Here is a 15917-nt window from a genome sequence, read left to right as displayed (position 1 = left end):
GACCTTTTCAAGTGGTTACAGACAGTGCAACAGACATGTGGTAGATCAACAAGCAAGGGGGAGCCAGGTCATTCCCCCTTTGCAGGCTAGTTATTTTAACTTGGGCTACAGTTTCACAGCACAATCTCAATATACTGTACAAGCTGCTACATTCTGTCAGAACAAAATTGTTTGTCAGACAAGCTTAGCCAGACAAAGGCAGACCATCACAAATGCAGACTAGATCATGGGGTCTCCCAGGATTTGATCCATTTGTGAAAAGTTCCTCAAATAGACCTCTTTGCCTCCTCTCTGAACAATCAACTGACAAGATTCTGTTCCTGAACTCCATGCAAGAAGGCCTAGAATATAGATGCCTTTACTTTTCCTCGGACAGGAATGTTCCTGTATGCTTTTCCACACTTTCCGCTAATATCCAGGGTACATCTGAAGATTCAGAATGAATCCCCCAAGATCACTGTGGTGTTTCCCTTCTGGCCCAGGCAGCTGTGGTTTTCCCTTCTTTTGGAATTGGTAGAGGCAATTACCACAAGCTTATTCATAGACTGTATCTACTCACACAGGAGGAGACGTGTTTCATACAGCCAGACATCAGTCAACTTCAGTTGACTATCTGGATGACAGGGTCTTAATTCCTTTTAAGCATCTCTTTACTGAGGGTCTGCAGCAGATACTAATAGAGTCAAGTTATTAGCCCTGCTGCTAGCAAGGGGAGACCTGTTCATTCAGATGTATTGTTAGAGTGAGTGCACAACTGTCAAATATGTAAGACTACAGGTATTGTATCATAGTAAGAAAAAAAAAGAATTGTCAAGAGACTAGATAAAATGATTTGCTGCATTAACAGAACAGACTGCTGACAGCATTGATATGTGTTTTGTGTTTTTAATGGTAATCAGTAGGAGGTGGAAGACTGAATAGCAAACAGTAAATATTGCTCCTAGCAAAAGAGCAGATGATCACATTCACACATCAGCAATGTAAAGGGTCAGAAAGTAGCTTTTCTTAGATAGAAGGGAAGTATGTTGTGAAAGCAGTAGACCTTATGATTGCTGTATCACAGTTCACTGAGCAACAGTATAGTTTTTCGGGTCTACTTCAGTAGACGGACCGCTTACTTACACGACACCCAGTTGCCTGAGGTGAAGACCGACATCCAGAAGACTGACGTTTCACGCGAGGTAAGTAACCTCTTGGCCATCCCCATTAAAGTAACTATACTAAGCAAAACTAAACCCACCGATGTGGGGAGCTATGCCCCCTTCACCCCCTATGTGGGGAGCTTCACCCCTACACCCCCAACTAAATATAATAACACTGAGAATGCACTACTGTGGGGGTAAGGGTCAAAGTTCAACAGGATGGCCAAACGGTTACTTAACTTGCATGAAACGTCAGTCTTCCTGATGTCGGTCTTCTGAAGGTGTCGGTCTTCTCATCTTGGGCAACTGGGTGCCGGGCAAATAAACGGTCATTCTCAGGGACAGATTTTGAATGTATTTAAGCAAGTGACATTGGAGTACATTACTTTGGCCATTGTTTCTGTCATGTAATCATAACCAAAGATCAGAGATGTACGTAGTCAGAAAGTGGTTACTTTTGAGTGGATGTATGAAAGCAATGATTTTTACTTTCTGTTGATCAGAATGAAACAGTCTTATGCATTGCTTGTCATGGGGGAATAATGCATGCTTATGAGAGAAGCAAGCTTCACTACATTACATTGACCCTTATTTCTTTCACATAATTACAGTGAAGCATTCTAAATGCATTCAGACAAAAATGGTGATTTTTTTTTTGGAGGGGGGGACTCTGTTCTTTGTTTGAATTGATCTAGTGTACAAGTGTTTATGTAGGTGTGGTTTAAACAGGATGAAATATGTTTCTGTGGCCAAAGGTTTTTTACATCAGAGTCAGAAACTGGTTATTTTGGGTGTAAGAAGTAATTTTGTTTGTGAAAATAACTGATCGGTGAACTAGTTTGTCAAGGATGGCATGCACATTTGTGTTGTGTCTTTTTTTTTTTTAATCTATTGTTTGTTTACAAGGGTAGCTGACTAATCACTAGCTGAGTCAATCTGCACCCATTTCTGGTATAGACTGAGTGATGCTCTTCATTAGTTGGCAATTAAAACACCAGTCCAGCAGCATACAACATACAGTTATTGTCCATTAAACAGAGATTTGAGATTTTACATACACAGTGATGATTAGAAGATGCTGTCGTTGATCATTATTAGACTAAGTAAAACTAGGCATAACGTGATGTAGAAACTGGCTGATCAACAGAAATTATTGAATAGTAATGTGTTTAGGTGGAATTAAATAGTTAAATACTTTCCTTAAACATTTGGTTTAGAAACATGAAAGTGTCATGAATAAAGAACATACTAGTATTACTGACTAGACTACCTAAAAGAAAGAGATATCTAATTGAGTTGTGAGCTTTATAACTGTACTTACATTCTGTGATGAAGTAATGATGATCATTTATTTAACATCTTAGGAGGGTGCTAAGGACGGACATTGGGTTTAGCAGGCAGCTTTTATAGACTTATCATAGACTGCATTTTCTTCTGGATATTTGGATATTCACGGACAGATAACTTTTATAGGGTCAGTGGAGGGTGTAGTTGGATTTTTGTAGAAGGAGCTTTGATCTTGACTCAGTTATTGAGGGGTTGCCTCTAACATCTGTTGGCAAAATGTCTCATAATCTGAGGCCAGTTATGAAAAAGGCTTGTTCTGAAGTAGCCAGTGAGATTTTTGGTCACTAAAGGATGGGTTCATTGTTTAACTGTGTACGGTAGGCATAGTTACAGGTAGAGACAGTATGGAGGAGAGTTTTGAGATGCCAGTTTTGTTCAAGATTTATATAAAAATGTAAGAAATAACAGATCAGATCTTTTACAAATGAGAAACTGGTTTGCCCTTGATAGGAAAAGACAGTGAAGTTCATCTTTGTCATCAGAATGGGTGGAATCATTGTAGATCAATTTCGAACATTGATGGGTGATGTTTCTTAACATTCTAACAATAGCTAAAGAAGGATTTATAATTATTTTTGATGTCACTGGCTATTTTGAGTTCATAATCAGCTCAATGATTTTGGCTGCATAGCCCTCAACTGTACAGATTTTTGCAGACTGTCCAGAATTTTTCCTCATATTTTTGGTATGTTTTTCATAAAATTGTGGTTTTCTGATAAATTAGTGACAAAGTTTTAAAGACTAAAGTTAGAAAATAATATCAGACATTTGAACTTCAGACCTCATACCCTTCAGAAAATTCATGCCAATGCAAAACCTGTTCTATCAACTTTCTAAGTTTGTAAGAGCAGTATTTAAAAATTGTTCCTATTTTTGGACCTTTGTCCCACTTTTATTTATGGCTTTCTCCAGATTTCTTGCTCTAAGAGATTTTGTTTTTTGAATAGTAAAGGTAAATCACTTTGCACATATGGTGCACATTTTATCTTGGAAGCATGAACTTCCTTAAATGATATAATCAAACTCAGAACAACAGAATTTGCATGAGCCAGCACTAATTTTAAGTTACCAAGTATAAAAACCACTGTCAAGTACACCTAATTTTTGAGACTGATGAAGGCTTATGCTGGAGATGACCAGGTACTTTTTGGATATAAGAATCATGATGGTAAGGTATACCCACACTATAATAGACAACCACAATTGTCTGTGTCCCTTTCTTTTATAAAATGCCAGTTAGCATCTCTTATTTTAGAAGCATTTAGAAAAAGAAAAACTGATAAAACTGAGTTACCAGACTCTTTAGACATAATACCTGCATGTATTGCAAGTGATGCATTATGTTTATGATAAAAAAAACTCCTGCTGTAAATCTAATGTCAGAATGTCAGATATAAAGGGCGGCAGCCGACGCCATTTCTTCAGTTTTTCTTGCCTTAACTGTCAGGAGCCCCCAAAAGAAGGCTAACCCAGGAAGAAAACACCCTGGAAACATGCCATCCAAAAAATAAAAATAAGTAGTCTGTGCCTTAGGAAAAGAGGGGGGGTGGAGGGTGGGTAATCAGGACTGCAACAGTGAATACACTCGAACATCTACATTTATGGTAAGTGTACACAACTGTACTATGTTCTTCGTGTTTCACTGTTGCAGTCCTAACATATGGGTTGATTCCCAAAGCCCAGAAAAAAGACAAAGGGGAAGATTGAATCACAGATTAAGGGTTGGTAAGAAGGCCCTGCAAAACTGCATTGGCAAAATCAGCCCTGGATTTAGAAAACAAAGTTAGATTGTAATGCTTTGTGAAAGTATGGACAGAAGACCAAGTAGCTGCTTCCAGAATGTCCTTAGTGGGCACACCTCTCAGAAAAGCTGCAGAGGTAGAGGCTGCTCTAGTAGAGTGGGTCCTAATACCTTGAGGGGGAACTTTCCCATGCTGCAGGTAACAAAAGTGAATACAGTGAGCAATCCATTTGGAGATGGTTTGTTTCGAAACAGCTTTACCTTGAGCCCCAGGAGCAAAACTAACCAACAACTGTTCAGATTTTCAAAAGGATTTAGTCCTGTTTAAGTAAAATCTCAGCTGTCTGTGCACATCAAGAGAGTGCAGAATCCTTTCCCATTTATTCTGGGGATTATTGAAAAAGGTAGACATGTGAATAGACTGGTCAAGGGTCAGACTGGAAACCACCTTGGGCATAAAGGAGGGGTTAGTTCTCAGAGAAACCTGATCGGAATGAAAAATAATGAAAGGCTCTACTGCCATTAAGGCTTGCAGCTCCGAAACCCTTCTGGCAGAAGTAATATCCAAAAGAAAAGCAGTCTTCCAGGAGAGAAACTTCAAATCTGCAGAGGCAGGTGGTTCAAAGGGAGGTAGAGTAAGCTTTTCCAGGATAAAATTTAGATCCCAAGCAGGAGTAGGAGCAATTCTGGGAGGTTAAGATTGCTAGCTCCCCTCAGGAACTGCTTCATTAAGGGGTGAGAATAAAATGGGTTGCTCAAAAGAGCAATGAGCAGAAATTGCTGAAGCATGACTTTTGATTGAAGAAAAGGAAAGTCCACCATTAAGCAAGCCAGCTAGGCAATCAAGAATGAGGAAAAGAGAAGGATGAGAAGAGTCTTCTCCTTTAGCCTGCATCCAAGAGGAAAATCTCTTCCATTTATCTGCATAGGATCTTCTGGTGCTAGGCCTTCTGGCCTCATGAAGAACTTCAACCACCTGTTGAGAATTAGCCAGGCAGTTAAATGCAGAGTTTGAAGATGAGGATGAAGAAACTTTCCCCCTTCCTGAATCAACAGATCTGGTGCCAGGGGAAGATGCCAAGGCTGAGCCTGAGAAAGGCTGCAAAGAAGGGGATACCAATGCTGCCTGGGCCAGTCTGGTGCTATAGCCTTGGGTTTTTTGCCCCTTATCTTTATCAGTACTCTGGGAAGAAGAGGGAGAGGAGGGAATGCATACATTGAGAGTTGTGTCCATGGGAAAGACAGTGAGTCCCCTTTCCAAGCTTTGTTGTGAAACTCCCTGGTGCAGAAGGTTAGAAGGAGATGATTGGTGTGAGAGGAGAAAAGATCCACTTGTGGAGTGCCCCAATGCTGAGTAATGCGATGGAAAATGACTTTGTTCAGTTGCCACTCGTGAGGATCCAGAACATGTCTGCTCAAATGGTCCGACAAGGAATTTAGCCTCCCTGGAAGATATTGGGCTATTAGATATATGCCCATGGAAGCTGCTAATGACCACAGTCTCATGCTTTGTCTGCACAAGGGATAAGAGTGAGTCCCCCCTGCTTGTTGATGTACCACATGACTGTGGTATTGCCTGTTCTGATCAGCAGAGTCCCAGGGTAGAGTAGGTCCTTGAAAGCCAGCAAGGCCTGCTGCACTGCCATCAATTCTTTTAAGTTTATGTGCAGACAAATCTGCGGGGTGTTCCAAGTCCCCTGTATGCCCCTGCCTTCCAGACGAGCCCCCCCATGCATAATCTGAGGCGTCTGTGGTGAGAATCTGGCTGGCAGGTGGTGGGCGGAAAGGCAGACCCTTGTTGTGAGAACAGGCTGTCGACCACCAGAGGAACTCCATTTGTAGACAGGGAATTAAGGGAAGAATCAAGTCTAAGTCCTGTGTGTGTTGACACCAAAGATTCTTGAGGTACCATTGAAGTTTTCTCATATGTAGCCTTGCATATGGGATCATCAGAATACATGAAGCCATGAACCCCAGTGCTTGCAGGAATTGCCTTGCAGAGAGCTGGGTCATGTTTGCCAAGTTCTTAAAGTAAGCCAAAAGATCCTCTTGCTTCTCTTGAGGGAGGAATACCATCTGGGTGGCTGTATTCAGACTCGCTCCCAGGACAACAATCTCCCTTGTAGGAACCAACTTTGACTTCTTTTCATTGAGAGTGTAACCCAAAGAGGTGAGAATGTTCTTCATGAAGTCCAAATCCTTTTCTAGTTGTTCTGGGGAGTTTGCTTGAATGAGACAGTCATCCAGATAACATAACTCTGGATGTTTCTCTGCCTGCAAAAAGCAATGGCTGGAGCCAGGCACTTTGTAAAAACTCTGGGAGCAGTAGATATGTCAAAGTGCAGTGCAGAGAACTGAAAGTGTTGCTCCCCAGCCCTGAAGCGAAGGATCTGCCTGCAACTTTCCCTTATTGGGATGTGCAGATAAGCCTCCTTGAGATCCAAAGTTACCAGCCCTGAATCCTTGCCCAGCAAGGGTAGTAACTGTTGAAGAGTGAGCATCTTGAACTTGGGAACCACCAGAAAAGTGTTTAGAATAGACAGATCCAGAATGGGGCGCCAGCTGCCCCCTTTTTTGGGGTACCAGAAAAAGTCTTAAATAAAAACCTAGGCCTGCCTGATTTGCAGGAACTGGCTCTATAGCCCCCATGGTCAGTAGAGAAGAAATGTGATTTTCTACCTCTGCCCTGAGAGTTCTGGGTATGTCTGGGTACCCTTTCAGAACAGGAAAGGTGTGAAAATAAAACTTGTAACCTTGGTTTACAATATTGAGCACTCATTTGTCATCTGTGATGGTAGACCATACTTCTGCGAACCTGGCTAACCTTCCCCCCAAAGGAAACCCAGGGCCCACAGAGGTAGGCACAAGAAGGCCGGTGTCATTGAGAATGCTTGTTTTGGGAAGCTGGTTTAGAACTCCCCGATTTAGCAGAAGAAGAATGCCATTGTTTAGCCCTTTGAGGAGCAGAAGCCTGTCCTCTGGAAGATCTGAAACCCCTAGGCCTAGAGCAAACTTGATTGCCAGGATCAGGGAAAGACCAATTCTTGGAAGGGTAATGCCTACTGAACCGAGGAGGCTGAACCTGAAAGAATTCTTTTGCATAGATTTCGCCTTATCCTCCAACTTCTTCAGTACCTTCTCAGCCTTATTACCAAAAAAATTGTCCTTGTGCAAAGGGACATCCAGCAATTTAGATTTAACAGGTTCAGAAAGAGGCTGCCCCTGAGTCAAGCATGCCTACTAATAACGGAACCAGTGGCTGCTGCTGCTCTGCAGGAAGCCTCCAAAGTATCAAAACCACAATGTAATGAATGCTTATTAACTAGAGTGGCAGAATTCAGTAAGTCTTGTAAATCTTTGTTCTCCGACATGGAAGGAATATCCCCAAGTTTAGCCTTAATAGCCTCCAAAGTATGCTGCTGATACTTAAGTATGTGAAAAAGGCAATTCACAGATCTAATGGCAAGGGTTGCAGAGGTATAGACTTTTTTACCCCACCTGTGCAAGGCCCTAGACTCCTTATCAGAAGGAAAGTACAGTTGTGTACACTTACCATAAATGTAGATGTTCGAGTGTCTTCACTGTTGCAGTCATGACTGCAGGGTTCTCCCCTGCCGGCAGGCAGTCCTCGGTCGGCCAGAATCCCAAAGTCTGGGTCCGGCGTCGGCTGTTCACCCTTGCTCCCTGACGTCAGAGCGCCAGGAGTATAAAGCTGACAGCCGACGCCATGTTCTCCAGTTTTTCTTGCCCCAGATGTCAGAAGTTCCAAAATGAGTAAGGTCCCACACCTTTTGCAAATACACCTCAGAAGAAGGGTGAAAAAGGGAACCACACAAAAGAAAAAAATAAGAGGGGACAGGAGGGAGGGAAACCCCGACTGCAACAGTGAAGACACTCGAACATCTACATTTATGGTAAGTGTACACAACTGTACTATGTTCATCGTGTTTCACTGTTGCAGTCATGACTGTAGGGTAGAATCCCAAAGCAGAAAGAAAGGGAGGTGGTCATAAAGTAGAGGGGGCGGCTATAAGGCCCTGCAAGACTGCAGAAGCAAAGCCTGCCCTAGACTTAGAGTAGAGCGGTAGATTGTAGTGCTTGTTAAAAGTATGCACTGAACTCCAAGTTGCAGCTTCCAAAATGTCTTTGGTAGGAACTCCCCTGAGGAAGGCAGCTGACGTGGCAGCAGCTCTGGTAGAGTGAGTCCTTATACTCCCTGGGATTTGCTTTCCATGGTGTGAATAGCAGAATCTGATTCCATGAGCAATCCATTTAGAAATGGTCTGTTTTGAAATGGCTTTACCTTGGGAACTAGAAGCATAAGCAACAAACAATTGCTCTGATTTCCTGATGTCCTTGGTTCTGTCCAGGTAAAAACGTAGTTGTCTGTGTACATCCAAGGAATGCAAGATCCTTTCCCCTTTATTTTGAGGAGTGGGGAAAAAAATTGGCAAGTAAATAGTTTGATTTAAAGCCACTTTGGAAACCACCTTAGGCATAAAAGTAGGATTAGTCCTTAAAGACACCCTGTCTTGATGAAAAATAATATAAGGTTCCACAGCCATAAGAGCTTGCAACTCTGAAACCCTCCTGGCAGAGGTCAGAGCTAACAGGATGGCTGTCTTCCAAGATAAGAGCTTGATGTCAGATGAAGCAGCAGGCTCAAATGGAGGTAAGGTGAGCTTTTCCAAAACATAGTTGAGATCCCAAGCAGGAATGGGAGGAGATTTAGGGGGCCTTAAGTTCTTAGCTCCTCTGAGAAATTGTCTCATGAGCTGATGGGAAAAGATAGGAGGGTCTGTATTATAATGAGCAGAAATAGCAGAGGCGTGTATCTTTATGGAAGAGAAAGAGAGACCCTTATGTAAGAGGTCTGACAGGTAAAGTAAAATCTGAGGAATGTTAGGAATAAGAGGATCAGAATCCTGAGCCTTCATCCAGGAACAAAATCTTTTCCATTTACCTGCATAAGATTTTCTAGTGCTAGGACGTCTGGCTTCTAAAATGACATCCATAACCTGCTTGGGTAGGAGAGAATGAATTAAAGATCCTGGATTAACCAAGCCGCCAGGCTGAGAGTTTTGACATGGGAGTGTAGAATCTGACCCTGGTGTTGGGACAGAAGGTTCGGAATCTGTGGTAAAACCCAGGGTGGCTCAAGACAAAGGTTTCTCAGTGTTGGGTACCAAAACTGTCGAGGCAAATTTGGGGCCAGCAAGATTATCATCTTGGGCTTGTCCTGCTTGATCTTTAGTAATACCCGTGGAAGAAGAGGAAGAGGAGGAAAGGCATATCCCGAGAGGTTTCTCCAACTGAAAGATAGAGCATCCACTTTCCAAGCTTGATTGTGGAAAGTCCTGGTGCAAAAAACTTGTAGTTGATGATTGAGGTGGGATGCAAAGAAGTCTATGTGAGGACATCCCCAGACTGCTGCAATCATCTTGAATATTTCGGAGTCCAACATCCATTCATGTGGATCCGAAAGGTTTCTGCTTAGACTGTCTGCCAGGAAGTTTTGCTTCCCTGGTAGAAACTGTGCTTGAAGGTCCAGATTGCAAGCTAGAGCTGTGTTCCAAAGATCCATGGCTAGTCTGCCAAGCGGATATGAATGAGATCCCCCTTGCTTGTTTATGTACCACATAACTGTGATGTTGTCAGTCCGTATCAGTAGTTGTCCTGGTTGTAGAAGATTCCTGAAGGCCAATAGAGCTTTCTAAACGGCTAACATTTCCTTTAAATTGATATGCAGGTGCTTCTGATCCTTTGTCCATAGGCCCTGCAGACAGTTGTCCCGAAAATGGGCTCCCCAAGCATAATCTGAGGCGTCCATGGTTAGAATCTGAGTGGCAGGAGGCAGACAGAAGGGTTTTCCTTTGTTTAGAGTACATGCCTTGGACCACCAAAGGAATTCCTTTTGAAGACAAGGCAGGACGGAGATCAGTATGTCTAGACTGTGACAATGTTGAGACCATACACTTTTTAGGTACCACTGTATTTTCCTCATATGTAGTCTTGCATATGGTACTAGAAGGATGCAGGAGGCCATGTAACCCAGAGCCTGCAGGAATCTCCTTGCAGATAGCTGAGTTGTAGTTGCCAAGGTTTTGAATATTGAAGCCAGCTGTAACTGTTTTTCGTATGTCAGAAATGCCATCTGGGTTGTTGTGTTTAGAGAAGCACCCAGAAAAATTATCCATTGTGAGGGTGTCAAAATTGACTTTTTTATATTTACAGTGAATCCCAGGCACTTGAGAAGATTCTGAACAAACTGTAGATGCTGGAGTAAGACATCCTTGCTGTCTGCCTGAATAAGACAGTCGTCCAGATAAGGGTAAATTTGAATTCCCTTGAGTCTGCAATAAGCTACTACTGGAGCCAGGCACTTGGTAAAGACCCTGGGCGCAGTAGACAATCCAAAGGGCAGCGCAGAGAATTGGTAGTGGGTCGATCCTGCCTTGAACCTGAGGTATTTTCTGCGTTCCTGTCTGATGGGAATGTGTAAATATGCTTCTTTTAAATCTAAAGTTACCATCCATGCATTTTTGGCCAGCATTGGCAGTAGCTGCTGTAGAGTAAGCATCTTGAATTTTGGTATCTCTAAGAAAGTGTTCAAGACTGACAGATCCAGAATGGGTCTCCATGAATTTTGCATTCTGGGGACTAGAAAGAGCCTTGAGTAAAAACCTTGTCCCATCTCTGAAAGTGGAACTAGTTCTATGGCTTTCATAGCCAAGAGAGCTTCCACCTGGTTTAATGCCTCTGACCATTGATGTCTTAGAAGATCTGGCCATCCGCTTGGCCTTGGTGGAGTATGAAAATGGAATTTGTAACCTCTTGAAACCACATCCAGAACCCACTTGTCTTGGGTTATATGAGTCCAATTTAGATGGAAAAGAGAAAGTTTTCCTCCGAGAGGGGCTTCCAGGCAAGAAGTTCCTGCAGCCCAACAGAGGGAGTCATTGAGTCTGTTTTCTATGAGCTTGCAAGCTGTCTTCTCCTCCCCTAGGGGTGGAAGCAGTCCACTGTCTTGGTCTATAAGAGGTTTGCGCTTGAGGCCTACCTCGGGGGCGTCTATATCTACCCCTCTGAGGCCTGTCTGAATTGGGAAAGGACCCATTTTTTGTAGGCCAATTCCTGCTAAATCTGGGTGGCTGTACTTGTAAGAAATCTTTAACTGTTTGCATGGACTTTGCCTTGTCCTCCATCTTTTTAATCACATCTTCAGCTTTAGATCCAAATAAAACATTATGCTGAAAAGGAGCATCCAATAATTTAGCCTTTATCTGATCTGGCAAATTTTGTTCCTTTAACCATGCATGCCTTCTAATTACTGTGCCAGAGGCAGCAGCCCTACAAGAAGCCTCCAAGGCATCAAATCCACAGTGTAAACCATGCTTCCCAACTTGTTCAGTGGTATACAATAAGTCATGTAGTTCCTTATCCTCTGCACAGGCGGAAATGGAAGTCAGCTTCTGCTTTAAAACAGATAGGAGAAATTGCTGGTATTTCAGCATATGAAACTGGCAGTTTAAAGCCCTAATAGATAAAGTAGCAGAAGTGTACACCTTCTTGCCCCATCTTTCTAAAGATCTAGAATCCTTCTCAGTGGGAATGGGGTTTTTAGCAGAAGCGGCCTTAACGCCCATAGGACCTGGAGAAATGGTTTCAGGGTCAGCAGTAGGGTTCTTGAATAAAAACTGGTGGGAATCAGGAACCCTACAGTATCTGTCTGGCTTAACAGGAGCTGGAGGAAAAGAGTCAAGAGTTAAGTTAGCCTCTGAAAAAGCATCATCCACAATATCCAAAACAGGAGGAATAGCCAGGGGCCTATGTTGGGGAAGAAGAAGAAAATCCCTTAGTCTTTTCTTAGATTCCAAGTACTCCTGTCCTTCCCAGTGAAAATGCTCCCTCATTTCATGCAAAGTTTCCCCAAAAGAGAAATCCTCAGGGGGGAGAAGCTGAAGGAATGGATTCCTTAGCATCAGAATCCTCATAAGGAGGAAAAGAATATTCCTGGTCAGAAGAAGAAACAGAAGCTTGATCAGAGGAGCCATAATAAACTTCCTGCCTTGGCCTTTTATCTGGAGGGGGATGTGAACCCCTAATCATAGTAAGTAAGTCCTCCGCCATTTTAAGTAACTGTTTCTGAGACTTGGGAGCTGGATCAGAAGAGGCCTGGGTTGCAGTCTTCGATTTGGAAGGAGTCTTTGCCTTTGTCTTTGGCTTTGCCTTTATAAGAAGCTGAGTAGGCCTGAAAACCCCTTCGGAAGCCGGTACCTGCACAGCGGCTCCGGACCCATCCGAAGGAGCATTGTCCGAAGGTCCAACTGAAATATTCAAAGGCCTAGTTGGCTCCTCGTGGGAGTCCGTTTCGGCTGTCGGTTCTGAAATGGCCGATGACAGGGGCTGCAAAAGCACTTCACTGACTACGGCCGAACCTGAAGCTGGCTCCGCTTGTGCGATATCGTCTGATTTGGACCTCGGAGGCCTGTCTTTGTCCTTGCGTCGTTTGTGAACTCCGGTAGCCAGAACCGTATCCGACGACATTTTGTAATTAAAACGCCTACCGAAGTAATGAAAAGCAAAATCGTACCTTCGTTTAATAGTACGTTGATTGAATCTAGCAGAAAACCGACAACTAACTACGTCGTGGTCAGGGCCTAAGCAAGGAATACAGTAAGAATGAAAATCCTTATGAGGTATTTGCTTCCCACAAGAAATACAATTATTAACTTTTTCTGACATCGGACTGGAGCAAGAAAAAAGTTTCCCCAACGGGGTACTTAGCTTTGAGTAGGAGAAGAAAGTTTTCGGACTGAAGTTTGATCAGAAAAAATTGTCAGGAGTCAGCCGACCGGCACTTGCGAACTGCTATCACCGCACGGCAAGAAAGACTGGAGAACATGGCGTCGGTTGTCAGCTTTATACTCCTGGCGCTCTGATGTCAGGGAGCATGGGTGAACAGCCGACGCCGGACCCAGACTTTGGGATTCTGGCCGACCGAGGACTGCCTGCCGGCAGGGGAGAATCCTGCAGTCATGACTGTAACAGTGAAACATGATGAACATCAGGGTTTTTAGCAATAGTAGCCTTAACACCCTTGGGGCCTTGAGAAATAATCTCAGGATCAGCAGTAGGATTTTTAAAAAGGAATTGATGCAAATCAGGAACCCTATAATACCTATCAGGTTTTCTGGGGGCAGGAGGGACAGAATTAGGAGTTAAAGAATTTTCCTTGAAGACATCATCCACAGCTTCCAAAACTGGAGAGATAGTCAGAGGCTTATGCTGTGACAAATCCAAAAATTCCCTGATTCTCTTCTTAGACTGAGGAAAATCCTGACATTCCCATTTAAAGTGCTCCCTAACAGTATGCAAAGTATCCCCAAAGGAAAAATCTTCTGGAGGGGAGGCAGTAGGGATAGAGCCCTCAGCATCAGAATCCTCAAAGCCAGAAAAAAGTTGAGAATTTCCTTCTTCACCAGCAGAAATACTTGGAACCTCAGAATCTGAGACAGACAAAACATCAGGAGACAATTCCCTAGCCCTCTTGGAAGGGGGAGGATGAAAACCCCTAATCAGGGAAAGAAGATCACCAGCCATCTTTACCAATTGGGACTGAGGCACAGGAGGGGAGGCTGACACCTGCCTGTGAGAAGGTTTGTGGCTGGAAGGTTTGCTAGCAATCTGGAGGGACGTGGGAGGCCTAGCAAATGCAGAGGTATGGCCTAAGGTAGTCGGTCTAGTTCTGATCTCATGTCGAAGGGAAGAGGATTCAGAAGCCGGTGCCTGCATAGCGGCTCTGCACCCATCGGAAGCGGCGACAGGCAGAGGGTCTGAAGATGAAACAGCAGACTGTGGCATGGATGACTCAGTAAAGGTCTCGGCAGAGGCCTGTGGCTGAAAATCTGTGGACTGCAGGGGTTGTGAAAGCACCTCACTGACTACCGCTGGGCTGACGACCAATTTCACTGGTGCATCGTCAGCAGATTTAACCCTAGGCCTGTCGCAATCCTTGTCTTTGCGTTTCCTAGGTATATCCAAAGCTGGGAGACCAGAAGACACCATACCGACGAACTTAGGCTAGACTCCGAAACGGTTATGCAAAATCTTAGCTCTATGGCATATGGTATGCGGGTTAAAGGAGGCACAGAGATCGCAGTTAGGGATGTCATGCTCAATGCCCAAACAAGTTATACAATAGGAATGAAAATCACGGTGTGGAATCTGTTTTCCACAAGCAAGACAGTTATTAACTTTATCTGAGATTCATTAAAGCAAGAAAAGAGGATCCCCAACGGGATACTTATCTGAAGGCATCTTCAACTTGGTAGTCAGAAAGCAAAAAGAAGGTAAACGTCCGACTGGCACTAGTGGGAATTGCATCTGTTTCGGGGTCCGCGGCAAGAAAGACTGAGGAAATGGTGTCAGCTGCCTCCCTTTATACCTGACTTTCTGACATCAGTTTTACAGCCAACGGCATATACCAAGAACTCTGGTATTTGGGCCGACTGAGGGCTACTGGGAGCTGGGTAACCCATATGTTAGGATTGCAACAGTGAAACACAAAGAACATCTTGCAGAATATCAGCATTATACTGGTGCAAAGACAGTTCTGAGTTTGTTATGCTTGATAAAAATCAAGCATAATACTGTGTTTCTTATTTGACGTGCATTTTTCACTTGTTGCCTTTTTAACACGCTTTTAGTATTTCTGTGAGCTCTTATTCTAGATTTTAGACTTCTTTATTCATTGCAGCATTTTATTAATGTGGATTGTCTGGCAACTGTTAACCTCTCAGACACCACTTTTTCACAGTGCAAATGTACCTACTGTTGTGCGTAGGAGTAGAGTACATCTAAGGGTTCAGAAGGATGTAATCTAAGTCAAACAGACTATTCCATCTCACAATAGTTTATAATGGCTACAATAACTAAATTTGCAAATGGAATTGAGTTGAAAAACCACTGTCTGAGAACAGGGTCACTCTAGGGGAAGTCCTGTTTACCCATGATGCGGCAGCCATGGTGATGATTATGTCAAATAAGGTGGAGCAGGGGTCAAAGCTTCCTTTATGTCAGTGTGTAGGAGCTTTGCCCCCCACATGTAGACAGGGTTTAGATTTCTCTAGGGATCTGTTTTTAAGATTCATGTGGAATCTGAAATCCTGTAATTTGCTGTTGTGACTTGGAACCCCATTTCTTTTATGGCCTTCAGCCGTACATGTAAGAGACTAAGTCTCTCCAATACTCTAGTAGTATCACTACTGTCTGCCTTTATCACTTGGAGGTTTGCACTGTTTTTTTCAAAAACATTGCTTACAACATTGTTTCTGCCTTCCCAGTACTGCAGAAATATTACAGATTCATTTTATGCTAGTTCTTCTAATTTATTTGTTTTATTGAACTGCCTTCTATAGTAGATTCCTTGATTTTCTTTCTGTTGGCTTAGATGGTATATAATTACTGATTTTTTGTAGCTCCAAAAGCTTTTTTTAAAAACAAAACAAATCTTACTTCAGTTTGTCTTCTGCCATATTATCGATATTCAGAGGTTTGCGACGTTCTGCAAGGATTTTCTTCTTTTTTTCTCTCTCTGTTTGCTTTTTTCCACATTTTTTCTCTGTCTAAAATAAGACAAAAAGAAGACATTCATTACACTGAATATGTTGAGACATGCCTGTGAA

The 15917-nt window shown here is 43.1% G+C and overlaps 1 protein-coding gene across 1 annotated transcript in view; it reads right to left on the bottom strand.

The window, feature by feature from the left end:
• Nucleotides 1–15917, bottom strand: part of LOC122805891 (troponin T, cardiac muscle isoforms-like) — an 859218-nt gene that overhangs the window by 237616 nt on the left and 605685 nt on the right. The window contains exon 12 of the mRNA XM_044076139.1: nucleotides 15748–15857. Coding sequence (XP_043932074.1) covers nucleotides 15748–15857 — 110 coding nt within the window. The remainder of the gene's footprint in view (nucleotides 1–15747; nucleotides 15858–15917) is intronic.

This window comes from Protopterus annectens, chromosome 7.part0, assembly GCF_019279795.1.
Source record: "Protopterus annectens isolate FY-2018-M chromosome 7.part0, PAN1.0, whole genome shotgun sequence".
Classification (NCBI taxonomy): domain Eukaryota; kingdom Metazoa; phylum Chordata; order Ceratodontiformes; family Protopteridae; genus Protopterus; species Protopterus annectens.
Note: the sequence above shows the minus strand (reverse complement) of the source record. Positions and strands in the feature narration are given on the sequence as shown.